Source organism: Scophthalmus maximus, chromosome 9 (genome assembly GCF_022379125.1).
Source record: "Scophthalmus maximus strain ysfricsl-2021 chromosome 9, ASM2237912v1, whole genome shotgun sequence".
Lineage (NCBI taxonomy): Eukaryota > Metazoa > Chordata > Actinopteri > Pleuronectiformes > Scophthalmidae > Scophthalmus > Scophthalmus maximus.
In genome coordinates, this window is record NC_061523.1 from 7,941,263 (window position 1) to 7,969,072 (window position 27,810).

At 47.2% G+C, this 27,810-nt stretch overlaps 1 protein-coding gene across 9 annotated transcripts in view; it reads left to right on the plus strand.

Annotated features, from left to right (window-relative positions):
• Window positions 1-548: 548 nt before the first annotated feature.
• Window positions 549-27,810, plus strand: part of LOC118319490 (rho guanine nucleotide exchange factor 9) — a 40,920-nt gene continuing 13,658 nt past the window's right edge. For 2 of the 9 annotated variants that reach the window (XM_035649919.2, XM_035649921.2), the window contains exons 1-8: window positions 549-900; window positions 2,330-4,009; window positions 5,118-5,450; window positions 6,358-6,484; window positions 6,607-6,713; window positions 24,555-24,734; window positions 25,427-25,516; window positions 26,714-26,914. In XM_035649919.2, the coding sequence (XP_035505812.2) occupies window positions 2,408-4,009; window positions 5,118-5,450; window positions 6,358-6,484; window positions 6,607-6,713; window positions 24,555-24,734; window positions 25,427-25,516; window positions 26,714-26,914 (2,640 nt within the window). In that variant the 5' untranslated portion in view covers window positions 549-900; window positions 2,330-2,407. Of the gene's footprint in view, window positions 901-2,329; window positions 4,010-5,117; window positions 5,451-6,357; window positions 6,485-6,606; window positions 6,714-18,876; window positions 19,062-19,204; window positions 19,543-19,884; window positions 21,427-24,554; window positions 24,735-25,426; window positions 25,517-26,713; window positions 26,915-27,810 lie in introns of those variants that run through there. The other 7 variants (XM_035649922.2, XM_035649920.2, XM_035649924.2 and 4 more) reach the window with 7 other exon arrangements.

Genomic DNA, 27,810 nt, shown 5'->3' on the forward strand with positions numbered 1-27,810 from the left:
TCCTCTTTTTCACGGCTCTGGAGCTCTGGAGCTGTTTGGTTTTAGTGAATTCCTTCAGTCGCCCCCCCCCCTGAGCTCCCTCTCCCCATTGTGTCATTTCAATAGAAGGATTTTCACATTCAACTCAAATCCCAAAGGAGGATCAGTTAGTTAGACCAGAGTTCAGTCAATCGCTGATGTTCCCTTTAGAAATCACAAGTGCCTCCCTTTTGATTACAAATATACTGATATGTTTTTTGGCACACATATGAATACAAGTACACAGCATTACATTGCTGCAATGGCTCCGGGAAAGACTAGTTGGAATCGTAATGATATAACCGATAAAATGGGATTAAAAGCACAGGGAACACCCCATGATTATTAACTATATAATATATAAAATGAATAAGCCAAATAAAGTGTATAAAGTCAAATTATCTCTCAACTTGCTTAAAGACACACTTTGAATCCAGAGTTGAATTCTCTCTCTCTCTCTCTCCCTCTCAGTGTGTGTGTGTGTGTGTGTGTGAGAGAGAGAGAGAGAGAGAGAGAGAGAGAGAGAGAGGCTTTATCACGAATCAGTGTGTCGGCGTCTGCAGGAGCACACAGGGGCAAGAGTTCACCGGTCTGTCGCTAACCCGGGGAGTTTCTCTCAGTTTGACGGTCGCTCACCGAGTTTGGAGGCACAAAAAAAAAAAAAAAGAGAGCGAGAGAGGGAGAGAGAGAGAGAGAGAGGGAAAAAAAACCATAACACATGTGATCCACAAAGGAGTCGCTGTCCGCAACACAGCTCCAGCCTTTCCCCCGTGGATATAAGTTAACCGCGCTGAAAGTGCCCCGGAGGAGTCGCGCGCGGCGCCTCCACTGACTTTACGCACGGCGGCGATGGCCGTTTAACCCAAGGGAAGTTGTCTTGAGGTAAGTCTTCAGCGTTAACGTCCACGTGCAAGTTGGCAGGGAGAGCAATAGGTTGATTTCGCCTGTTGTTTTTTTAAAATTGAACCCGGTACAAGCTGATAGGCAAGTTTCCGAAGTTCCTGAATTGTTACGCGCAACTTGAACTGACGGTTGATCCGGCGGTACACTGTCCCCTCTCTGACAGAGGCGTGCAATAACGCCGAGCTTTTCTTATTATTAAAAAACAAAACAATTTCCTTAAGTTCATTTCCTGAAAGCGACTTCTGCAACCTGCTGGACGTCAATTTTAATGACGCCATTTTTTTTTTTTTTTTTTTTTTTTTGAGAAAGTACTTTATTTTTTAATTTTTTTTCAACGCCCGATCCAAGTTGAAGTTACTCATCTGTCATCACGTCGCTTCGGAGTGACAGTTTTACATGGAGATCACGGAAACCAAACAACAAACATACCTTGGATATAATATGTTTGTATTTATAGTCGTTTAATATCTATTACCTACAAGCAGGCTTTGTTTTAAAATATATATATATAAAAAACATTCATGTGTTAATGTAAATAAGAACTGGAATAGCTGATGTGTCTTTTAAGGGACGTCCCTTAATGTCACATTCACAAGATCAAACACAGCTAATGAGTGTGATTGAAGACTCTCAGATCCCCTTGAATACCTTTTTTTGTTATGCTTGAGTGTTGTATTTTAATAGTCTTCTTAAACAGCTTATCAGTAAAAAAAAAAAAAATTTTAAAAACTGCATATGCTTTAAATGGTGGCATTGTACACTTAATTGAAACACATCCTGAGTGATGATCTCATGTACCAACAAAGATGGATGCCCAGGGCCCCAATTACACAAGACGCTGCCACACATTAAAGGGATTATGAAATGAAGGGAGGGGGTGATTAACACGTCGCGGTGTGTAGCTCTTGCCCAGCATCGTCTTCCTCAGAGGGCGCTTATCTGAGCCGCGTGATGATGTCACAGCCGGAGCTAGGCCTGAAATAACCAGACGTCTCTGTAGTGAGTGTTTCCGTGGCAACCGCAGCCTGCCGGTTTGGATGGTGGAAGGGGACTGTGTCTCAAATAATAACTTTGGATCATATGGGGGGGGGGGGGGGTTTGTGAGTGTTGACTCATGGTTCAAAAGCCACGTCTGAGTCGCAATATGAGAGCGCTAATGCTTTCACCGTGTTTTAGTGTTTGAGTAACACCACTTATCTTATCTTTGAACATTTGACCTCCCGTGTGGACAAAATGCAGCTGAGCGTCCACCCCTGAATATTTAATACAATGTAGTTTGCCTTTATGGCGTACATATAGAGGCCTTCTGAGCAAGTTCAGACAAGATGAGCATTATATATAATATGACAAGGCAATCAGTGTAATGTCAAACCTCTGAATTAAAGCGTGTGTTTTTATTTCTCTCCAGGTGTTTGCGGGAGAGTGGGAGAGGGCCGAGACATGATGTCCATTGGAGCTGATAGCTGACACTGTAGAATGAGAGAGGATGGAACAGGCGGACAACCCTGCCCCCGAGAGCAACAACCCTAATGGGTTTGTCAACCGAGTGTTTAATGTTTCGCTGGACGTGGAGAATGAGACCAGCAGTGTTTATATACAGGAGACTGGGCCTGGGCCTTTGGAGGAGCAGGGAGGGTCCCAGGCTGCGTCCTCTCAGTCCCCTGTCAAGGACAGACAGGAGGTCAACCGGAGGCCCCGCGCCTCCGGGGGCATCTGGAAGATCTTGAACCGAAAGAGGGCAGTGTCAGAGCTGGAGCGGCGACCCCACTCCATGATCCTGCCAGGGGAGGCCTCCATCCCTAAACTCTCATTTGCTGACAAGGTTCGCTCCTTCAAGAAGCTTAAATCCCCCGCTGTGTTCAGGGGCAGGGCGGGGAAACTGTCCACGGCGAAGTTCAGCAGCTCGTTGGTGGACGAGGAGTCGTTCTGCCACGACATCGGCACTCCACAGCAGTCCAGCAGGGGCACCCTTCGACACCGTGGCAAGAGGCACTCGTATGCCGGCTACACCGCAGAATTTGACTGCTCGTTCGAAGATATTGACCTTTCAGCTACTATAGCCGGCTACCAGCCCACTGTCACGGGAGAGGCTGCGACACAGAATGGCTGTAAACCATCTGAAAGAGTCTCCTATACCAAGAGGAGCCACAACAATTCAACCAACTGTAACAAAGCAACGGCAGGCTGTGAAGAGGCCAGCGTTAGAGGGAGCCCGCACACTCACCAGGGGAGAGGGAGGAGGCACAAAGATGTATGGAGTTACCTGAGGAGGATTTCCCTCTTGGGGAAAGCCAACCCTGTTTACTCAGAGAGGAGCTTCGAATCGGAACTTCACTCTCTGGACAAAACCATCGACTCAGACTACGGCTCTGTAGACTTTGAGACTGTCAGAGACTTTCAGCCTCCGCCCCCGAAACACCCTGACACGAAGGGGCACTTTGGTGGCCTGTTTAAGTTTTTCAACAGCGTGGCGGAGACGGCCAGAAAATGGCGGACGACGTCGCGTTCGTTCTCGCCTCCGGAGGAGGAGAGGACTCCGTTGAGCTCCCCACGGGCCCCACAGCGCACAGTGGACAACATCCACAGTGTGTCCCTTACACTACACAGTGAAGGACTTCCAGTATCCCAGCCTGCCCCATCTACACCGTTGAACACTAAGTCCATACACTCCAGTAGCTTCGACGGCGAGGCTACTGCGCCCGTGCCAGGTGGACGATCCCCTCAGGTGGTCCTGAAAGCCTTTAGGGCGTGCCCAAGAGCTGTCAATGGTCTCCACAGCTCTGAGGGTACAGACAAACACATAGACGCAGAGGCAAACCACTGGTCCACAGCCATAGTAGAGAATCACATCGCCCGGTCAGGTCCAAACGCGGAGACGGAAGAAGACGCAGGGGTTAAAATGGATCCGTTACACTGTCTCTGTCAAGAGGAAAAGGTAGAGGGGCAGACAGGAAATGAGCTGGATTCCAAGGATGCTCCACCTGACTCCCACCAGACACCGGTAGTAAATGTACAATCACAACAAGGTGATAAAGAGAGTACAACCAATAGCGTGCCAGCATCAGATTCCACCGAGGAAATATTTAAGGTATGTGGCTTTAAAAAAAGAAAATGAGCTGCGTTCATTAACAGCCAGTGAATTCTTATTTAAGAAGTAAATAATTTGTATTGCGAAAACTACTGTTCTGTATCTTGTGTAACATCATTTTCATGTATAATTTGCATCACATTTATGCTATAACCACGTTCCATTGCAGGCTTTTTCAACATCATTAACATCCCCGGAGGCATGCATCATGTAATTACTGCACAAATGCACCAGATATCATTTATGTAACTGTTTTAACCTCTCGTCATTCTTTTGCTTCCTAAAATCATCAACACCGAACTAAAGAAAGAAAGAAAGTGAACGGTACCAGAGCTGCCCCTCCCGATACAAGTCCTTTAGGTGTGGTTCAGTAAATGCCAGGGAGAAACAAACATGCCAGCCTGTGAGGACATGCAATGGGCACCTGCTCTACAGTTGTCCTGTTGCCCCATCTGTTGGAGAGAAGAGGAAATAGGCAGTGATCACAATGGCGTATACAACATGGCACTAGAGGAGTTTGTCCTTTCCTGCTTAGCCGGCCTCGTGTTGCACGCAAGGAGACCCTATTTCTCACAGAGCTGGCCGTTTGTGACCGCGTCGGCCCCTAGAGCCCCGTGACGTCCGAGCTACATGACGGCACCCTTTTCCCTTCTCACTCCAGTGGAGGCATTAGTCATCTTCCTCCTAGTCACACCGGCGAGTCAGGGCATGTTTGCCCTGACTCCCGATGACAATAATGAGATATGGCATCTCAATACTCAGCACACTTTTCGTGGGGGATTATTACGCAAGGGCAAGGGCTGTGTGAATGTGTGTTTTGGGAAAGGTGATAATGTGCAGGTCTAGAGTGATTTAGGAGAGGTGACGGCACCAGGAAAATCCTCTCCCATTATCACAGTGTTTACACATTCAATCCACCTGGATTTCCCCCCCCCCCCGTCCTCCTCAATTAAGACTCGGTATTGTCACAGCTCCTGATGCATTGCACTTAATTAAAGGATTGAATACCCAATATATATTTCATTCCTCCCAATTCCCTACACAAGAAAAATGCATTGTTGCAACCTTTTTTCTGGGCCAAACTGCTGAGTGTCTGTGCCAATCACAGCTGTGTGAGCAGATTGCCAGCCAGACAGGCTGCAGTGCGAGGCAGCCAGGCTCAGCCATGCCCCACTCTAGCACAGAGAGGACCTCTGTACACCACAAGCCCCTGCGCCCGCGCCCGGCCTCGGCTGTCCTGGACCTGCGGAGGCCCGACCCGGACCGAGAGCTCTACAGCCATTACAGTGAGGTCGGCTCACTGTGTCGCCGGAGACGCAGGCCTGCTCCCACCATGCACCACTCCCCGGGGCGGAGACGGTCGGCTGCTCGCCCCAGGCCCTGCTCCGTCATAGAGACCAGTGTTACTAGGGAGACGCAGTCCATGGAGATGCAGCACAGAGTAAGACGCCAAATAGAAAATACAGGCATTCTTGCATCACTGAAAGCAAACACACAAACGCAGATATATACACTACAAATAAGCAATTCCCAAAAATAGAATTGAATACTGACTACATGTATGTATATGCATTAGAGACAGATTCTTATATCACAGCCTTATGTTGAAAAAATGAAAGTAGAAGGGCAGTGTTTTACTGTTAGTCTACCCCAACTCACAGATAAATATAACTCGAGTTCATAATTAATCAAACACACTCTTTGAAGGGCAGCCCGGTACTAACCCAGTATTTACACTGCTCACCGTTAGCCGCAACAATGCATGAAGGCTCTGCCCCATTTGTAGAGGCCTGTATTTCTGGAATCTGGTTGCTGCCTTTTCCATCAGCTCACTTGCCCCTCTCCCTCTCTTCTTTCTCTTCTCCTCGCGCTCACTCTTTACTTTCTTTTTCACTCTTTCTTTGTGGCCTCTCTTTCTCCCTGCATCACTCCAATTTTCCACCTCATCGCTCCCATAAGCTCTACCTCTCATTGCCCTAACTCAGAGTCAGTTCATTTTAACCTGAGAGACCACCTGGTTGGCATGATGTATAGTCTCTCATGGCTTGCTGCAGGGCATGCACACACACACACACACACACACACACACACACACACACACACACACACACACACACACACACGCACACAGTGCACCAGTGCACCAGAATAGACTTGCTGGATGTGAAATACTTAAATTTCATTGCAAAAAGGGGGGCAAGGCAGCAAGGAAGAGTTTTTGTTTTAACTTGAAGGGCAGATGAGTGTGTGCATTCATGTGTGTGTGTGTGTGTGTGTGTGTGTGTGCGTGCATCAAAGTTACTCTGTATAAAATATAGGAGATGCCCTAACTACTCAGTCCCCTCCAGGCCTTGTCTCGCCCCCCGGGCGTGTCACCATTAGAGCCCCCACTCAGGGTGTCTCTCCAGCGGTGCAGCTCCCTGCCGCTTCCCCCCAGCACCCTCACTGCCCTGGCGCTGCTGCTGCCTCGGTCAGGTACCATTGCACAATTTTGTTTTTAATTTCAATTTAACATCAATACGCAGACCTGTTATTGACACGTGTGTAACGTCGAATTGATTACCTGTCTGCCCCTCGTCTGTTTGTCTGCCCGGCAGACATGGGTCAGTCGTCATCGTCGGTGCGTCTGCGGTCCGGAGGCTCCGGCAGCTGCAGGAGGAGGAGGCTGTTGAGACCTGGCTCAGAACCACTGCAGGTCAACATAGTGAGTCGCACGATAACCCTCGTGAAAACACACGCACATGTACAGATTGACCTGGTTACTACTTTTGCTCTTTAGAATGCTGTTAAAGTACCGTAATTATTGTGTATATGCTATGAAGTGCCTGTATATACACATAAAAAGGTGGACATGTCACACTGAGTTTGTTCACCTGACGTAAATGTGAGTGGATGTGAGATAAGGGGATGATACCCCCTCACTGATACTGGTAATATGGTGATGACAGAGCTCTGGTCAGTGTTTCATCAGATAATGGAGGAACTGATGCGTGGAGACGGTGGCTGCGTGGATTAATGTCCTCCATTACTCTTAGGCCATCGCTCATCCGGAATCAGCACACCTAACATTTGAGATGCTTTTTTTCCCTTTTAATCTGACGAGAGCACGTGCGGACAGACGGAGTGAATTTCACCGACGTTAAATCATTTCTACATACCTAGTGTGCGAGAGGGGCAACGGGCCTTTGTCAGAAATTAGCTTCGGAGCACGTTGGTGTAATACTACTCAGGAAGGGGAAAGCGGGCATTTCAGAGTCGGTGCTTTGATGTGCGAGTGGCCTCGGGGGGGATTCCAGTGGAAGGAGGATGCCGACTTTTCTTTTTTTTTCTGACACATCCTGACGGGGCAGCGAACATTTCTGGGGCTGTGTCCAACGTCTATTGCTTCAGAAATGCAGACGCTTAACACTATTAAGACTATTATTTGATCATACCAAATTGAATCTCTACTGAGTACTGCATGCTCCATTCTTTTTCTTTGGGTCATTCGAGAGCATCACGGTGACGATCAGTGTCATTTTTTAGCAAATGAATATGCATAGTGTCGTAAAGATATGTGGAGTACGTGTTGAGGTTTGTTCGGCTCTGTCGTCCTCCTTTTGTTGTGTGAGTCCATTCTGTTGGGATCCACTGCGAGGGCACAGAAGCCCCGATCATGCTTGGCCAATAAAGCCGATTCTGATTCTGATTTCCTACAACCGACTTGAATTCAAACAGTTTACACGGACTCTGTGAGGATGTTACCACAACATTTGAGGTACAGCAAGTCGTCGATCGTGACAGAGATGCCGTCTCCTCGGCTGTTGAACCGCGAGCCCCCGGGCTGCAAAGCGCTGGCACGTCTTTGCATCCAAGATGTAGTAAACTGTGTCTTTGAGGAGGTGATACTACGGCATTTAGGCTGCGATTACAATTTCTCCTCGCTGGTTCTAAATAGTGTTTGTGAGCCACTGCACATTGTTGCCATGACACTCGCTGGCTCCCGTTCATCTCCTTGCTTCTATCTTTAGGCAGCCTTTTTAAGTGTGAGCTAAATAGAGAAAGTGTGTGGGTGAGAGAGAGAAAAAAGGGGTGGGAGAGAAGCAGAAAGGGGAAGGGAGAGAGAGAGAGAGAGAGATGCTCCCTTTGTGTGTGCACTTTTGTGTCGTGGCCCTTCCCTGGGGTAGGGAACGTGGACACATAACACTGGGACTCACTTTGTGTGTGTGTGTGTGTGTGTGTGTGTGTGTTTGGATGGCGAGGGGAGTTCATTTGTAGCAGTCTCAGATTTATGATGGATTTATGACTGCATCTTGAGCATACAGGTAGCATATATATATATATATATGTATATGTTTATACATACTGTATCCGCAAACAATGACAGAACATGGTAGAGAGCTGTGGTGCAGTCATGTCGCTGGGTGATGCCTCAAAGTGAAACCGGTGTGTTGCCGTCTTATTGCTGGTAAGTCGGGGCGCTGTTCATTTTTGTGCGCGGTTCTCGCGTCGGGCCGGAATCCGCTGCGGTTTCATGAGAGAGCTTGTGCAGATGATAGATCCTGTAAGGACGACTGCTGGAGCCCCGGAGGCCGCAAGGCAGAGAGAAAGCATCCTCACTGCAGTGGATTAGCCGCTAATGCTGACGCCTCTCTTCTCCCTTTCATTTTAAATGCATCTCTCTCCCAGTCACTGCCCTCTTCTCTTCTCTTCTCTGCCCTTCTCTTCTCTTCTGTCCTCCAAAAAACAACAACAACAACAACAACAACAAAAACACACAAAGTAATAGCAGCCTTTGTTAATTCCTATGCAGATGAGAGGACCGTTTTTCCTGTGTGTTACTAACGCTGTGCCCGGAGCCCTGCTGTCAACCTGTCAGGAAGTGGGACCGTCTCATTAAACGCCTCATGCGGCTTAAGAGTTTCCAACAGAAATCTTCCATGATTTAAGTTTGGGCCGACCTGGGCCTGCGTGGGTCATAATCACATTATGCAACGCCATCTATGTATTATGCACGCATGAGTCAGCAGGCGGAGGCCGGTTGGGCAAATAGTGGGGCAGCAATGAAAAAAAAAAATAAAAGGGACAACGTGGACTCACAGTTCTCACGTGGGTAGCACCGGTGCTTCTATGTTAAATTGAACCACGTCGATTCTGTTTGTACGCGCAGCCTCTATACGATACAACCTTCTCCATAACACACTCGCATATGCACACGCACACACACACACACACACTTCACATGGTCCTCTGATGTATTCGGAATTCATCTGTCACGGTGTGTGAGTCATTGCAATAATGGCTTCGTTACTTGGTGAGGAAATGAACAGCACCGGCTGGCGATATCTCTGTCAACCTTTTGGGGGGTTTTTTGCCCTGTGTGACAAACCATGGGAGTGGGTCTTCCTCAGAATAACTGCATGTGTGTTCATTTTGCAGAATCCTTTATCAGCGCTCATTCCACTGCCAAGGTGCAGGCACGTAGCTGCTGTGACTTAACTCGCAGCCACCAGCTAGTGCTGTTCTTAAGGGATGTGGTGGCCTCCGATAAATAGTTGTGCCTGACTGAATCTGAGCAGGTGGCTGTGTCAGAGCGTCCCCGGGCCGTTACTTCCAAAGAATGGGTTTCTGCCTGTCAGGTGTGTGCATGTGTACTGTTGTTGTCGGTGGCGTATGCGTAGACGTGCGACTCCATGCTTATGTTGGGTGTTTGTGTTTGTGTGTGTGTGTGTGTGTGTGTGTGTGTGTGTGTGTGTGTGTGTGTGAGACACCGAGAGGCTCAGGGCCTTTTTCTCTTATGTAACCGTTGCAAGGGTTTCCTTTGCTCCCTGCGAAAAGCCATTTCCACTCGTATCTCCGATGGCTGCATGTTCACCGGAGAAACAGTGCTGTGCCTTAATTCTCTGACTCACTGGTGTATCCTGTTTTACAGTATTGCACTCTGCGTTTTGTCGGATCGCGCATGCCTGTGCATGCACACGTTAGTGTTTGTGCTTTCTTGGAGTGCATTCTTTTTTTTAATACCTCATCGGGGCCAGTATCTCCGCTCATCGTGTGTGCCGTGTAGCTGCCACGGAAGGACAGTGGGGCTGTGTCGGCGGACGGTTTAATGTCACAACACGCAGTGATTTCTCTATTACGCGACTATTTCAGGCCCAAGGCTCTCCGGCACTTTTTATCCAGCATCAGTTGTGTTATTTGTGATGTGATCCTTTTTCCCAGGCTGCTCGGATGGTTTTACCCATAGTCATCAGCTTCCAAAAAAACCCACAGTTTATTTTCATGGCAATTTGACAGGTTTATGATCGGGATATTAAAGACTTTTTCTGGTCTTTAGTCGACACAGACAAATGGCACCTTGTGCTAGGTACTATGATGATCCCTCCTGTGGGAAATCTTTCAGAAGAAAACCCCACAGGATCAAGTGTGTTGCAGTTTTCTTTGTGTTATTTACACTGATAACTTACACCGCTGTTTTCTTTTACACTTTGACACAAATAATAGCCTAAAATTGCATATTCCCACATCTCATTACAACGTCATCACTTATAACCTATGTACAGTACACTACATTGTAGAGTGGAGGTTGTGTAGTCAAGGTCCTTCCACTGTTTAGTTGCACCTGGGAGTTAGCGACAGGATTCACAATCCTCACAATTCTGATTTAATCCTACAAAATGAATATTCTCTCGATCATCGCTATGCACTAAGACATTCATGGTTAAATATGTTCTACAAATGTAGCTAACAGTGGTATTTGGAGGCCAAAGACAAAGGAAACAAGACCGGCAGGTGTTGACTCTCATCCATTGTGCCGATACATTATTCAGACCTGATGAGGGGTCGTCGGCAACACTCAACATCCAATTCCTGTTGACGTTTGTCTTAGGGATCATGTGTGTTTTGTATCTGCTTTGTAATCTGCCCGACTTTGGGAAGTTCCCCACAAATAATGTATGGATTCAATCGAATGAGCTGTTGCCTCTACAAGGAAAGAAACAGTAGCATTACCACGGTAGCCGCGACATAATGGAGGACCCCATAGTAAAAAAAAAAACACATTTAAAAGACATAACATATACAACCTGCAACTCTTTAATTATCAAGGATTATTTCGATGATCTATCAAGAGATCCATCAAGTGACGAACAATGCTGTGATCTCAGTATGTGTCCATTGAGTATTTGCGCCGTGAGTACCATAGACACTGTAGCTCCAGCCCTGGTCACTTTGTCTCTGCGTTGAAAAAAATGAGACAGAAGCCAACTGCCTATATAGTGCTCTGCTAGTTAGAATGTGTCCTGCAGGCCTCTGTGAAAGATGAGCTAGATTTTTCTGGCAGCTGCCACTTCTGGTGTACATTATTTTGCTTAACTTTTCTGCCTCAGACCTCCCCGGCTCCCTGCCACACCACATGCGGCGTCAGAGAAAACCCTCCATCACATTATGCAACCTCCCTCGCTCCTTGTACTTCTTCCTCTTTCCCCCTCTCCATCCGCCTCCCTCTTCCCCCTGACCTCAGAGCTCATCCTCCCTCCTTCACTTCCATCTCTGTTTTCTCCTGTCCTCGGATCAAGTGTTCTCCCCCCTTGCTGTTTTTCCTGTGCTCCCTTACCTCCATCACTCCGTCCGTCCGTCCATCCATCCGCGCATCCCTCCAGGCATGTGAAAACACCTGCTTCCTGTGGCCTCTTGTGTGTGTAAGTATAGGAGTATGCAACTTTTTTTATGTACATCCATGCCTATGTGCATTCATATATTTTAGATGACAAGCTTGTTCGTGAATGTTTTACAGGCCGACAGTATCTCAGATATATATGAAGTCTTTGATGGGCGGAATTGACCTATCCACAAGAAGTAAGGTGCTGAGAAACACAGAATGCCAAACAAGCCTGCACCCAAATATCGCTTTACTGCAGAGTTTTGCATTTCAGTCCACCGCTGTGCTTTTGAACTCTCGTGGCGTGGAAGCAGTGAGAATGTCAAATCATTTTGGCTCAGAGGACGGATGGAGCGGTAGCGTTTTGTAGCAACTGTGACTTATACATCTATTGCATGTAGAAGGCATGGCCGTTGACTGAAGTCGGAGAGTCTCTCACACAGTGTGTGACTAATCTCACCAAAAGTGTTAAAATAAAAATCCCGAATAGGACAAATGTTTAACCAATGTCGCATGTAGACGTAGCATCAACATCATTTGTGTGTGTAGCTATATGCTACTGCGCTTACCTCCCACTGATCTGGGCCGCAGGTGGCCGACGGTGCGCTGATGAATGGTGACAGTAGCGAGAACGCGCAGTGCACTCGCGACCAGCACAGCGGCAGCACAGTAAAGCTGCGCTGGCTGGGGCCCCCCTACTAAACCTGGCATAGGTCATCCGGCTTTATCCCTCAGCTCACAGCTGGGCTCTCAAATGACCAATCTGTGGGCCTGATTTAAGTACACATTTGGCGCTGATGCTGAACAGAAGCATAAAACAAGAAGCAGACTGTATTTTCAGTCCATACAGTGTTACTTAGTGCTTCTGTTTTTGTCACAGTCTCTGTAAAAAAAAGAACAGTGTTGTCTTTTGGGAGCTTGTCACAGTGTCTGCAGGGCCTCTGCCGTTTAACAGAGATACTGCTTCCTGGCTGTGACGTACGGTGGCAACAACAAGCGTGTCCAGACGTGTGCAGCGCTTTTTCTTAATCTGCATGTGTTTTTCTCAAGTTGCCGTGCTGCGAGCTCTCAGGGCCCCGGAAGTGAGGACATTTGACAGAAATTCCCGACTTACCGCACCTTGACTCTCACGGGTTTAGACCTTTGGGCGTTCAAGTTGGAAACTGTTCGCAATTATTAGTAATGTAATGCATCTTCTACTCCATAGATAGATCAAGGAGGTGAACTTAACAGATCTGTGAACGAGGCGACATGTTTACAAGGGAGCCCCATTGGTCAGAGATGAAAAGGGGGGGGGGGGGGGGGGATATAATTTCATTAATTCTTGCTGAAATCACATAAATTGTGATGGATAGATCCTCAAGATGAGCATTGAAGTAAAAGCATAACAATTACATCATACATTAAAATGTAATATGATAATGTAATAGTCAATTACCATGAATAAATAAAAAAAATCCCCTCATCTTTTCCAAAAAAATCTTTCCTCTAGCACAGATACAATTCTATCAGTATAGCAATGGCCAAGTTTCCGTCACGGGAGTGTGGAAAACAGGTGACATGCATTTTAGATTAGCTTCATATTTTATGCATTTCCTTTTGCAAGCTTGTCTCCAAAAGCCTTTTTTGTTCCACGTGAGATCATATATACCCTAAATTCTGGAAGACTCTCTGTCTTCAGTTTCCCTGCCAGAAGCTGCACAGTGTTATGCAGCCTGAGCAGAGGCTGACATGGAGAACGCAGCCTTCAGAACACGCCGTGTTCGCGCTGGTTTATCGTGAAATCATAATTCAGTCTTACTGGTCCCATGGCAGTGTCATGAATGACTAGGGGTATTTTACTCCTGAAGCCATTAGGCCCAGGAATGTTTGGATATCACGTATGTCTTTAACCCCAATTTCTCCAGCCTACTTGGCACGACCTCCCTCTTCTGTCTCATCTATCTCTCTCTATTTCTTGAATTCCTCTACGCGCTGACCCACTGACGGACAAAATTGAGCTGAACGAATAAACAGCTGATGTCTGAACAATGGTGACAAAGCTGCGTTCAGGAAAGGTCCAGCAATTTATTTTAAGGGAGCTTTTCTGGCTGGAAGGCCTGGGAGGAAGCAGGAAGTCAGTGTGGTTGTCGTGGGGATGGGAGGGGAACAAAAGAAATGCTGCAGACTAGAGGGGAAATGGGTGTGGTGGGTTTTGCCTCCTATTAGCCAAATACCTACTGACCGCAAACAGATTCATTTGCTACAAGTGGATTTTCTATTTTTTCTTCTCTTCTTCTCTTTCTGAAGACGTAGCTTGTGGGCTAATGGCCAGCAAAGTTAGTACTGACCTCAGAGCTTTAAGCAAATGAACATGAAGGAGTGTGGTCAGCAATCCTCCGAAGCAGATGCAGAGTTCCACCAACCAACGACATGGTTATTCTACACAGTCTGGCTGTATAATGCATGGGTGTCCAGCAGTGTATGGGCAATTTTAGAGAAAAGCAGAGTTTGCTTCACACACTCCTGACTAGTGTTGGAATTAAGGTAACGTTTAAAAAGAGATTCTGGGATATTTTACAAAGGTGAGTGGTACAAACATTAGGCCTGATGCAAGAACATTTTTCGTAAATTTCTCTTACATTTGTTTGTACGCTGAGTTCGTACGGATCAGCAAACACTTCTAACTTCATAAAAGTATGTAAATGACCTGTATAATTAACGCCCCTATAGTACAGTATGAGGCTACGCTTCCTGTCCCATGTCAGGAAGTGTTCACTCATGAAAAGAGTGAAAAGAAGAACTTTAGAGTTCTGAGGTTGAAGTCCTGCTTTGAAAGATCCAGAAAGGAAAACCTCTACGTTAAGCAGCATCAGCAGTGGAATGAAGCCACGGACTGAAGCAGAGTTGTAATACGTTTTACGCGACTCCTACGACAAGTGTGGAAATTCAAAATACGAGAAAAATTGGTGGAATGCGGAAAATTCCCCCAACTCACTCGTTAATACACAACTTGAGAAACAAATCTGTAGGTGGGAACGGTTCCTGCATGAGGCCCAATGATCCTCATGTGGTTGTCAGCGTGGCAGTAATGGATTCTACAATCAATATTGTAGCGAACGACGGCCACCTGAAGTAGCAGAGTTGTCTACCTACCAGAATACTACTGAGTAGATATCGCCCTGAGGTCTAAATTAGGGCATTTTTTTTCGGGCACTTACAGTTGGCCTTTCGACAGCATTGCCTTAACCTTGTTCAAGGAAGGTGTTGAGGATGTGCTTTGTGCTCACATGTCTTTGTAGTATTCATTGACAGGATATTGAAGCGCACTCCAGGTCTGGAGAGGGTCCAGTTTGATGACATGAGATCGGCCTCTGCTATTTGCAGATGATCTCCTCCCGTTGGCTTAATTGGACCGTGCTCTCTGATGTGCACTGGGGCAGTTCTCTCACGGGGAAGCGATGTCCCTGTCAAGTGCAGAATGAGCAGCTGCTTCTGTGGAAAGAGTTCAGGGTCATTTTCACAAGAGAGGGTGAAGGGAGAGATTGTGAGATTGACTATCTGACTATAAAGGAAGGAATCTCTGTCTGTGTGTATGTGGCTCGCATGTCTTGACAACCATTCATCTTATGGGCTAGTTCACACTTGGCATGTGTATTGTTAAGGGCCTGAAGAAGTGCAGTGTCAATTTTGGTGCAATTTTGACATGTGATAAGTTCAATATTAAAGGTGAAATATAATGCTCATATTCAGGTCTTTTTAGACAGAGGTCTTTTTACCCTCTGTCTAAAATGCCAGCATTTAATTTAGCCCCGCCTCCCGATAAACCCTAGTCTGTTGTGATTGGCCAGCTGGCCCAGTCTGTTGTGATTGGTCAGCCGATTTCAAAATGTGTAGAAAATGTCACCCCACTTCCCCAGAAAAATGGAGATTCTTAGATTGTAGGCGGGGTTACCCCAAAAGAGTTCAACTGTGACATCAGAGTGGGAGAGAAATCTGACAGCCAAAATCCTCTTTCGCTGTGAAATGTTGGCAATCCATTATCGCGGTGGTTATGTCAGATTAAGACAGCACAGTGTGAAGTTGTTTGTATGAACACTTCTTGAAAAAAGCTGCAAGCAGCGATGCCACAATCCAAAAAACATTGGCCAGTTCCAAACAGGCATGTTTTGAATGGGCACTGCAAAACTAATAATGATAATAATAACTAATAATGATAATATATAAATAATATTATTTTTGAGTCTGGACAGACATGGATGTAAACTGCACCGTTTCTGGTTGGCGATTGTGGTTGAGACTATAGTTGTATGAGGTCATCATACGGTATGTGGTCATTTTAGACTGGACCTCATGACACTGTGAGATGTTTCTTATATTTTTCTGAATTTGTTTGCATAGAATTGCTCTTACCTACAGTACAAAATCCCAGTAATAATACCATGATTCCTTCACGACACGACAATCCCGAACGCGAAGGAAGTCGCGCTAATTACCGGTGCTTCGCCGATCCTGTCATTCACATGCGACATGCGATCCTCCGCTGGTGGGAGATATTCTCCCTTTTTTTTCTTCCTGCCTCTCTGCTGTATATTATGTATGAGTTTATTAGCATTGGTGTCTGTGCAGATTTAGACTTTCAGATGTGACCTTTGTTGTCTAAATGTCAGGGAGATTGGAGAGGGAGCCCGCAGAGGTAGGGCAGGCTTATGTAATCTGCTCACACTGCCTTTCACACACACACACACACACACACACACACACATGCGAACACACATACACAGTGCAGAGGGGGGGGGGGCTTGTTTGAGGACGGTTGTCATATCTCAGCTGCGATACCTCATACAGCTCTCTGCGACTGACTGAAAGCCGGGGCTTTCAAGCCACTGCTTTTATCAGCATGTATGTGCAGAAAGTGCCCAGGAAATTATTTATGGCGTTAAAAATACTGATATAGTGCATTCCTTCTGTGTTATTCTTTTAAACTTATTCTGAGTCCTTTGATCCATCCCAGAGCTCTCAGCTGAATTGTGGTTTGGAGAGAGGAGGCGTGTGTGTGTGCGTGCGTGTGTGTCTCTCTGTGTGTGCGAGTCATGGTTGACTTGGTGGTGGCCGGTTTGGGAGTGTGGGGACCCAACTGAACTAAATCTCCTGCCCGTATTGATTCATGATCGTGTTTTTTGCTCATTTTTCATAATCTGTCGACAGCAGGAGGCACGGACACCAGGGCAGGTGCTGCAGGCTGCGGGAGGCGCTCATGTGTAACACAATGTTTACCATAAGTATCAGTGTGAGCACGAAGGCCAAACTAGCGATGGGCATGCCAGTGGCAAACACGTGCGTCAGATGGGAACCGGGGTCATCTTGTCCTATCACTGACTTCTCTCTCACATCACTGAGCCTTAAAGGAATACCGTACCGAAAACCATGTTCCAAATACCAAACACACGTATCCTGCATGTTTGAAAGCCGGCTCCTGAAATGCTTGCTCCTTTGTTGAGGACGACAGTAGTTTCACAGTGGACTTTGACAGAATTGTCATGATGAAAAGTCATTCACAGAAACTTCTCCGAACATCCCCGAAGCATAATCCACTTTGCCACTATCCACCCATATGCTCACAGTGTTCCAAGTAGTCAAACTTTGCTAAAACATTTCAAGCCGGGGCTACACTTGTTTTATGATGGCCCTTTTGCATAAAGAACTAATCGCGCTGGCAGCGACTACAACCTGTTTATTGAGGCCACACTTTGGTGGAAGTGTGACAGTTTGGAACACATTGAGCATCTGGACGTACAGCTGCAGGAGTGGTTCGGGAAAGTTTCGGCTGGCTGGCTTCTTACTTTTTTTATTCCTGCCACGGTGCCAGATTTTTCTGTTAAAATGTGTTGTTGTCATCATGATTTCAAGGTGAATAAGGCCTCTGTCCTCTCTAAATGACCCGACTGTTCACAACAACCTGCAAACGTCAGTTCCCAATGCTGCAAGAGTATATCCATGGTACTTTGAGGGAAACACAACCAGAATTATATTTCAAATTTGTGTGATGATCATATGATTGTGATCCCGCAGTTTATTTTATAAAAGTGTGTCTACAAAAATCATTTTTTTCTATACCTCAGTTGTAAGTTAATAGTATAATATAAATCCAGGTTTGTGTGCAGGTGTTGCCCCAGACACATTGAGACATATTATAAACATTTGTCCACATTTAAATGCACTCGGTCCTATCCATTAGAATATATATATTAAATGGTCATGAAAGTAAAGGGGAGCTTTGTTTGCACATCAAGATCAGTTTCCAAGTCCCAGGCAGTGCTACTCAGCCTGCAAAGTACAGTTGTAAATCTTTCGCAGCTCTGGAGGAGATTTTTCTTTCTGATAAATGAGCCCGACGAAGTTGCCGGAGGGGAAAAAAAAAAAATATACACACTTTGATCCCAAAGCCTGCGCTACATAGGTGTGGAGTTTGAAAAGACACGTGGGTTCTTTCAAGGAGGGAGAGGGTCAAAAACATAATATGATGTCAAGTTGCATTATGGGAAATGTAGGATGGAGCATTTTTTGGAACTTGACCTGTACTTGACCCATGACCTCTGCTGCATCGACTGCATTTATATATCTTCGTTTTTTTTAATGGACACTTTGCAAGCCCATTCTCCCGCATTGTGGATTGAGCAAAACTACTAAACTATTTAATAGATTGACGCAATTGAACCCCTAAATATGTCGACACTGAGCTTCAGGTTACAATATACGTGAATTGAACATGTGCAGGCCTCTCAAACAGAGATCAAAACTATATATTTCTCAAGCGGATCGAGACGTTTGAATTGCCCCGGCAGGGGCCATGCAGCGGTCGCTCGCATCGGTGATGTTTGCCTGGAACCTGAGATCAGAGTTGTAAAATGGGGTTGACTGCCAGATCTTGTGATGGACTGGCAGGAGGAGGCCGACATGATGCCAGTGGAGCTGTACCGACGGTGATCCCCCCTCTGAGCAGCGAGCATCCATTATATACTCGGACATCTATTCCCCTTCATCGAGGGCTGTGTTAATGATAAATAATAAATCACCAGGGGCACTGTGATTATTTTTAGCCGGGGTGGGGAGATGGAGGAGGTTATGATTCTGGCCTCTGTGTGCGCCCCCCCCCCCCCCCCCCCGGACTGTAGGTGATGGCTGATGCCGGTAGTCTTGCGGCGGAGCGCTGATCAGTATTAATAGAGGACCGCCTCGCAGCCGATCTCCCTGGTCCCCCCCCCCGCCACCGGAAGGCAGCTCGGCAGCTGCGACCAGCCTGCGCACAGCCTCCCTTCTCGTTCGCGTCGACAAATCTATTGGCCGGTCGGTTTAAGGGGGGAAGAGGCGAAACACCGGCAGGTGTCGACGAGCGCGGAGACATTGCGGTGCGGACTGATGACGATGATGATGGTGAGGATGATGCATCTCTTCGCCTTCTGCCTTTTATGAATTGCATCGCGTAGTGTGAAGAGGCGTACAGGGGCTCTTTTTTTTTTCTTCTTCTTCTTCTTCTTCTCCTCCTCCTCCTCCTCCTCCATGTCTTGCCCGTAAAGGTGGATTTCTTGCTCGCTTTGGGGCTCCGTGTCTAGACGGGGGGAAGCGGAACACTGCCCGTCACCGAGGGCGCACGAGCTCCAGCGTCGGCCCGCAGCGCTGCGCCATGGCCTTGGACGTCCAGACTTGCGCGGTGTTCACGGTGATCGCGGTGCTGGTGCTTGTGAACGTGCTGTTGATGTTCATCCTCGGTACTCGTTAATGGATCTGCGCTTGGGGCCCGGTTCGCAGCGCGGCGCGCTCTCGCACCGGAGTGGAGAGAAAGGCGGCGCGCGTCGGTCGAGAGCGGGGACGCCCGGCGCTCCATCGCGGCTCCGCGTTGAAATGAATGACGTTGGTACAAAATAATGTATTTCTGTTACTCCCCTCCCTCCCACCTCCCCCGACCCCCCCGTGATGTCTTGTGTCCCCTCGCCGTTTGTGATAGCTAGTGTTGTCTGGTGGTGCTGGTGCTGGTGGTCGTAGTTGTGCGGATACAGATCTGTGATGCTCTTACCCTTTCTGTGGTGACTTCAGATTCACCCCCCCCCCCCCCCCCCCCCCCCTGCATATAAATATGCCCCCCCCCCACTCCCCCAAGTCGATCTCCCTCTCTCCTCTATATTGTGGTTTATGCGCATGGATGAATTTTATAATAAAACAAATAACTAGTATTTTGGATGAAAAGAAATGAATCTGATGGCCTGTTGTTATTTTATTTTTATTTTTTTAACCACAGCCCACTGCTGCGTCAGGACTTGTTTTTTCCATTGTGTCCCACTGTAGCCACATCTACAATATGGCAGCTCCTAGCACGAGCAGTGCTCTCTCCTCCGGAGTGATTGGGATGTTTGTAGTGAATAGCTGCGGAGGTGAGAGGTTTGCGCTGTTCATCACACACCGTGGGGGGAATCGTCGCCACCTCGTGTGAACAGTAACCAATAGCGGGCAGGTCTGGGCCTGATAAAAGTATAGGGCCGCCGTCACTCCAGGTTTCCCCCATTTTAGATGCAGCTAAACTCAGCTCCCATTTCATAGCCCACAATATTCACATTTGTCCCATTTTGCGACATGTCAGCGTGTCCCTGAAGCCCACACACCATCACACGTGGTCGCTACATAGTGACTGATGAAAAACAAAAGTGCATCAGTATATGTGAATATTTCTCAAATGTGACGTCCCTCCAAGTGAAAAGGCTTGTCAGGTGGAGATTATAAAAAATGGCCCATTTCCTTTTCTCCCACGTGCAGCATTATAATCTAATAAGGGATTTGGAGGCAGGTGTCATGAATGTTGAATGAACGTCAGAAATAGATATTCTAAAAGCCTATCCCAGAGCTGTCCATGACGGTCCTATTTATAGTTATGGCAGACTGGTTAGGATATTCGAAGATACTGTATGCTCTTTCACGCTCAGGCTAAGTGCTGTGGGGTTTTTGTGTGTGTGTGTGTGTGTGTCCAGTTAAGTGGTAAATGTTGTCCTGTAGGTGTTAAAAGAAAAAAGAAATGTTTGGCAGCCATGTATTATGAACATAGGCACCTTCATCACATGCTGTGGCATGTGGGTGTTTTTTCATCACGGGGGTACAGAGCATAACCAACCCTCCTTGCGGGGACCCCCACGGGGGCCGTAAACATAGCATCATAACGCTACATGCTGTCGAGGTTAGGGATCATTTGGCTGGCAGTGCTACGTACAGACGACGTGGTGTTCACATGTAAACACGTCGGCATGTGTGACATGGACTGGCGTGGGTGTTATCTGGAGAGTTCCCCCCTTTAATCGGAGTCCTGCACGTGTCCCAGGTGTTCACGCATTCGTATTCCCCCTCCGGGGCAGGTGCCTTCTAATGGAGTTCTGTTAAATGCTGTGCAGTCAGAAGTGCCAACGTGCGGTCGGTGCGTGCTGTGTGTGCGGATGTGTGTGCGGATGTGTGCGTATTTCTCACCGGTTTTAGGCAGCGCATCTTTGATTGGCTCCCAGACTCGGGGTATAAGTGTATTACATAACAGTGTTGGCAGACACGGGGAGGACGGACCGCGAGACTCACTCAGTGCGTCGGAAAGAGAAGCCTCTTTCTGGAATACGGCACCTTGTTACTCAACATCTCGCGCGCAGCATCTCTCGCGGAGGACCGTCGGCGCGAACCGCTTCCACAAGAAGGGATTTAATTATCATGATCGTATGAGCCGGACTTCTCCATGCATACGCTCTCCGAACAGTTTCATGCCACAAACATGGTAAGGCTGGCTGAAGGCGTGTGTGTGTGTGTGTGTGTGTGTGTGTGTGTGTGTGTGTGTGTGTGTGTGTGTCTGTCCGTCCGCGTGTGTGTGTGTGTGTGTGTGTGTTTGCTCGCTCGGGGATGCTGTAGGTGCTGTCGGTGCAGCAGCTGTGCTTTGGCTACAGAGAAAGATAGAGGATGTTGGAATGCAGTGGAGCTGCCAGTGCAGTGAATGCTGATGTGTTGTGCTGCGAAGACGATATATGAGCCAGTGGAATCGGATTTTTCACTCGCTCGTATATTTTTCCCATGTGCTGGAGCGTGGAAGCGGAGAGCTCCGTCATACATGTCACATTGTATGGGGAGAGATCCCTCTGCATTCATTTGCACTGACCCAAATACAGGTTTTGCGGTCGAAAGACCCCTCGGATCTTTGATGTTGTAACTGCCGCGTAACCACAAATGATGACACAGGTCATTACGGCTGCTAGACACATAGGTACAAGATGTCTCTGCGTTTGTGTGTGTGTGTGTGTGTTTGAACTGTTTGATCAAGCTAGGCAGGAGCCCGTGCTAAGGCAGGAATTGGGAAGATTGATTATGTAATGCTTTTAATTTATTCAGACATGTAGAGGGAAAGGGGATGCAATGTATCGGAGAGGGTAGTGCTGATCTCATTAGAGAGATGGAGGGATGAGGGGAAGGAGAGGACTGACCGAGGAGGAACATTGGCTTTGAATGGACCTCTCTCTCTCTCTCTCTCTCTCTCTCTCTCTCCCTCTCCCTCGCTCTTTCTGTCTGTTGGCCATATTACAGGTGATTGATGGGGACTGGAGAGTTTGTGCTTGGAGTGGATGGGGCTGAAAATGGAGTGGTGGTGGTGGCGGTGGGTGGGTGGGTGGGGTGGGCGTTAGGGCCGGGTGCCAAGACTCATCTGCTCTGTTGTTGCTGTTTCAGACAGAGGTCCTGATGTCAGATGGTGACGGTCAAGCAGAACTGATTTGGCTTCAACTAGTTATTTCTGCAATGTTTCTTCCCCCCCATCCAGTTGTGTAATCAATGATTCAAATCAAATTCCTTTCCCTGAATCAACAATTATCATTACTTTTTAAAAATCTTTTTGAGCACTTTTCTTTTGGCCCTGTTTCCATGGCAGCCTGGCACATGTTTTGTAGTATCCCCCTCTCTTCCCGTAGTGGAGAGTTTTGAGATATAGACCAGGAGCTATTGTTACACCAAGCTTCCAGCCCAATGTGCTACCGAATTGAATCAACCCACTCAAAGACATCTTTGATCTGAAACCCGCCTGCAGAGGGACACACCATCACATTTCACATCGCCGCGGAGACGATCATGTTGGTGAATTCCGTTGTGTGTTTGGTTTGTCATAGCTAACGGAGGGATATTCAATTATTCAGTGGTCACTCCGTGTCCCCGCACACGCCTAAATTTGGAAATATCCCGGTGCATCCTGATGTGTCCTTTGCCTCATCCCATCATCTTGTCAATACCAGTGAAGCATCCTCATCTGTCGCCATGACTACGGCTGTTCTTTCCCCCTCCAGGCACGGGTGTCCCTCCCTGTGTTCACTGCTCTCCCCCGATTGGCTTATATCCCCCGTAGCTGTCTCAGTAAGCCATCGGGGAGGTGTGCTTGTCTACAGGTTGAAGGGGCAACGTAGCTGCTGAGTCTGAGAGCTTAGATTCCTCATGGGGGGGTTGGATGAACACAAATAAACACACACACACATACTGCGGTTTCTCATGAACATTCTTACAAATACACTGCATCAGCAGGAACATGGAATAGCTTCTTCTTTTTTTTTGCTGGAGTGATGGTGTGCATTTTAAAAGGGTTCCTCATCTAGGGAGTTCATTTTATAACAGGCAAAAGCAGTCTTAGATGATTGGGGGGAAAACATCACTAGCCCACACTTGCTCTATGTTAATATGCGTTAGTCAAGTAAAGAACACATTGACACAATGTCCATCCATGTGACAAACACTTCCCCTCGGCCCTTTGATAACTCCTTACCTAGAGCCTAAGCGGCTCCTGTCAGGCTTGGTTAGCAGTGGCTGCTCTGCCCACATCCCCAGGGACTGGATGCATGGTTAGCTCCGGACTGGAGAATGCTGATGAACACTCCTTTGGAGGGAACAATCGGAACAAAGAGTTTGAGCCGTGCCACGAATGCATTCACAGGTTTACTGCATACAAAGTGTGCCTTGCACGTGTGTGTGTGTGTGTCTCTTGAGGCAACAAAAGCCAAGTCCACAGAGTAATGGATAATGGTGCTGTTGGGCAGATGGATGATGTCGGACTCGGGTCCCTCTCAGGAACGTCGTCCACCGCCTCGTGTCCATTAATGAGAACAACCTTTAGCCCGAAGAATACTGATCACCTGACAGCCCGCCATGCCCTTACAACCCCCCCACTATACTCACATAAAATCATTTGATTTATTTTAAAACTTTTATTTTCAGTGTTGCATTGATTTCCACGTTACTTATTCATGGTGTTAAAATCGATAGAACAGATATGATGAGTCATCCCTCCACGTTTTGTCTGAGACTGTGCTGCAGATGAAATAACAAGCCCCGGTGACAGCATGAGGGAAGGGAGATTATCCCTTCACATTTGTTTGCTCCTCAGCATTTATATTACATTAACACGTGTAATTATTCTAATGTCATAATGGGCCAATTACCATCCCTGTGTGGAGACTGGTGCTGTGCATCCGAACACACTGCGTTGTTTCTCCACTAATGGCTCTGCCTTTTTTGTGTCGTCGTATTTTGTTGTCTTGTACTGTGGTCTCTGTACTCGCCATTGTGTTGTTCTATTTGCGATCCCTAAGCTGCCAGTGGGCCCTGGCTTTGAGGGTGTGTATTTGCATCCATTAGTAATGTGAGTGGGTTTAGCAACAAGGATTCGCTCAAATCGGGGCCAAAATGAGGCCGAGTGCTGTATTACAATCGGCATCAAATTCGATTTACATTCTGTCCTAGATCACGTGGGTCCATATTTACTGGGCAGCGTCCACACTGGTGTCTGTATGTTCTGGTGGTGCTTCCACAGCGGTGGCTCCCCGTTACGAGAAAAAATCATAAGATGTCGCCCCTTGTCTCTCCCTCCGATCCCTCCAGTTGATAAGTGGAGGTTCAATCGTCAATGCTGAGGCGGTATGGGACCACGTGACCATGGCGGACCGGGAGTTGGCGTTTAAGGCCGGTGACGTCATCAAGGTGCTGGACGCCTCCAACAAGGACTGGTGGTGGGGCCAGATCGATGAGGAGGAGGGATGGTTCCCTGCCAGCTTTGTACGGGTGAGTTGGCTGCAGCCGTGGCTGACCAGCGACCATAGACACAACACGCACCCACGCACACACAGGCAGTGGAGGCACATGAGCATATGCACAGAAGCTGATGAATACACAGCGGGAAGGTGCACACGCAGAAATGTCTCGTCATATACACACAAAACACACACACAGTGATATGCCCGTGCCACAATGTTTCATTTGAATAAGACATAACACTCAAGAGATCAGAGAACAGCTTGCTAAGAGCCTTCATCGAGCGATCAGGGACAATGAAACAACGATGATGATGATGATGATGATGATGATGATGATTTGTGATGATAATGATGAGCACTTTTTTTCAGTATCAACTTCTTTTCTTGAATTCCACTCTTTTCCGACATGTTCACGTAACTGTGGTTATAAAATTTCACCCCTAACTGATCCTAACCAAACACTTGTATTGACACGGTTGATGCACTTAACATATTGAAGGCAGAATTAGCAATTTTTGTCGGAGGTGGAAGCTTCCACAGCAGATATCCCCCCCCCACCCTCCATCCACTCCTCCTCCTCCTCCCAAGACACCCCTCATGGCCATTCCCACCTGTCCACCCGTCCATATTTTTCACTCCTGAGAGGGCAAGGCAGACAAGGCTGACTGACTGTCAACCAAAAAGTCTCTTTCTTTTGTTCTGTCATTCTCTCTCTCCAAGGTGGAACCCCACCCTCCTCAGCCCCAAACAAAACAGGTTTTCTATATCAACCCCATAGCAACTCCACGGTTCCAAAACACCACGTCAAAGGTGCGTTCTCCCAGCTTCATCCACCCACCCATCCAGCCTGCCCGCCCACCCGCCCCGCTCCAGTCTGTCCACGCGACGTACCCCCCCCCCCCCCGACATTACCAAACATTAACGTTCCCATGGCGTTATCACATCATCCTCAGTGGGGTCGATAGAGAGGCAGAACTGAGTCAAAAGTAAAGATAATCCCAAATGCTTTTTTTCTTTACGGCCTATACTCAAATTCTACAAATGCTCTTGCATAGAATCACAGCGGATGAATTTTGGACATCACGATTCCTGTTAACTTTCCATTTCAAACATGGATCATTTTCTTCAGTACTCTTCTCTTTTTTTTACTATTGACTCTGACTATTTCTCAGTCTTAACGCTGCGCTAATAGTTCTCGTCTGCAGTCAGTGCTCTACCACCCGTCACTCTTGCTTGTCTGTGGCGCTGCATTTCTCATCTTGTGTTTGGCATTCTACCCGTCGGTTCTTTGATGTTCTCTTGGAAAACTGTGTGTCATCAGGTGTTGGCTGCTGGGCATCTGAAACCACCTTAGCTCGGCCTTTTCTGAGAGCGAGATGTGGAATATGCTGTGTGTGTGTGGATGTTGGTGAGCGTATACTTGCGTGAAGAAATTGTGAGGTTGTGTGTGAGTGTGCGTGCATGCATATGTGCAGAGGGGAGAGTCACACACAGCGCCGAAGTTTGGCATTCAACACCCTCTGGGCACCGGTCTCAGAAAGAGGCTTATTCGAAGCTCTGGAGTGTTTGGCAGTTTGTCCCACACCTTTCTGACACGCTGGACCAAGAGCCCTCCTCACTGTCCGAACTACCAGAGACCCTCTAAAGGAAGCTGTGTGTGCGTGTGTGCGTATGTGTGTGTGTGAGCTTGTGTGTAATATGCGCAGTCATGCTAATGAAGAGTGAGTTGTACCGGTATTATGGGAAACACTTTGTAATATGAATACCTAAAATATATCATTTTTTTCATCAGATTTATACTAAAGGCTGCACATTTCATGCTGAAGTGTGTGTGTGTGTGTGTGTGTGTGTGTGTGTGTGTGTGTGTGTGTGTGTGTGTGTGTGTGTGTGTGTGTGTGTGTGTGTGTGTGTGTGTGTGTGTGTGTGTGTGTGTGTGTGTGTGTGTGTGTGTGTGTGTGTGTGTGTGTGTGTGTGTGTGTGTGTGTGCGTGTGCATGTTGGTCCCCAGCTGTGGGTGAACCAGGAGGACGGGGGAGCAGAGCCAGCCGAGGGGACCAGCGAGGTGCAGAATGGGCACCTGGACCCGACCAATGACTGCCTGTGTCTGGGCTCGCCCCTCCAGAACCGAGACCAGATGAGAGCCAACGTCATCAATGAGATCATGAGCACAGAGAGACACTACATCAAACACCTCAAGGACATCTGTGAGGTATACGAGAACGAGTGCGCACATGCGCCAACGCACACACGTGCACGTATGCATATGCAAACAAACTGCTGCTCCAAGCCAAGCCTTCTTGAGTCTAAAATGAATTATTAACACTCTCACATTCACACTTTTATTCCAGATATAGTATTTCTCTATCCATTCCAAACAGTCCCAAAAATATTATAATGGTCTTTTTTCTTGAATATGAAAACGCAATATGCCACTTGTACACAGCATTGGTTGCAGCCAGACTCCGAGTGAACCAGTCCAGATTATATTTGTCATCATGCTATGAATCATGCCAAAGTGACAAGCTGGAATTCACACCTAATTCCTTCTCCGATTGGAAGCATGACAGATTTGAATCAGAATCGAAAATCGAGAGGGAGGGGGATTTATAAAGACACAACCCAGGTTGTTTCGCAAGAGGAGTGAAACAAACAGTCTCACAAAAAGTGAGCACTGACTCCTGAAGTTATCTTTCACATTTCTGTGAGCGATCAAACGGTGTGCGAAAACACGGACGACTTGCGCTGAATGGTTTTCAGTTGAATCCATCTGACAAGGTAACGGTGTTTGGTTCAACAATGGTTAAACTTGAATAACCAAACGCTAAAAAGGCTGATTGACTCTGAAAGACTCACTATAGACAGACTTGAATTCCCCCCTTAATAATGCTTCCAACAACCCATAGTGCAAAACCCTAAAAAAGACTGTAGTTACACTCTTGACTCAGTTATAGCTCTTGGAAAGAATAGTGTTAGTAACAATTGTTTAGCCCTGAAATTGTAGACAGCCCCCATTTTCTTAAACATAAGTTAAATAATAACATTTAGGGTCAACACATTGTCCTCTTAGAACTCTCAGCATTGTACAAATGCCTATAATAGTCTCAT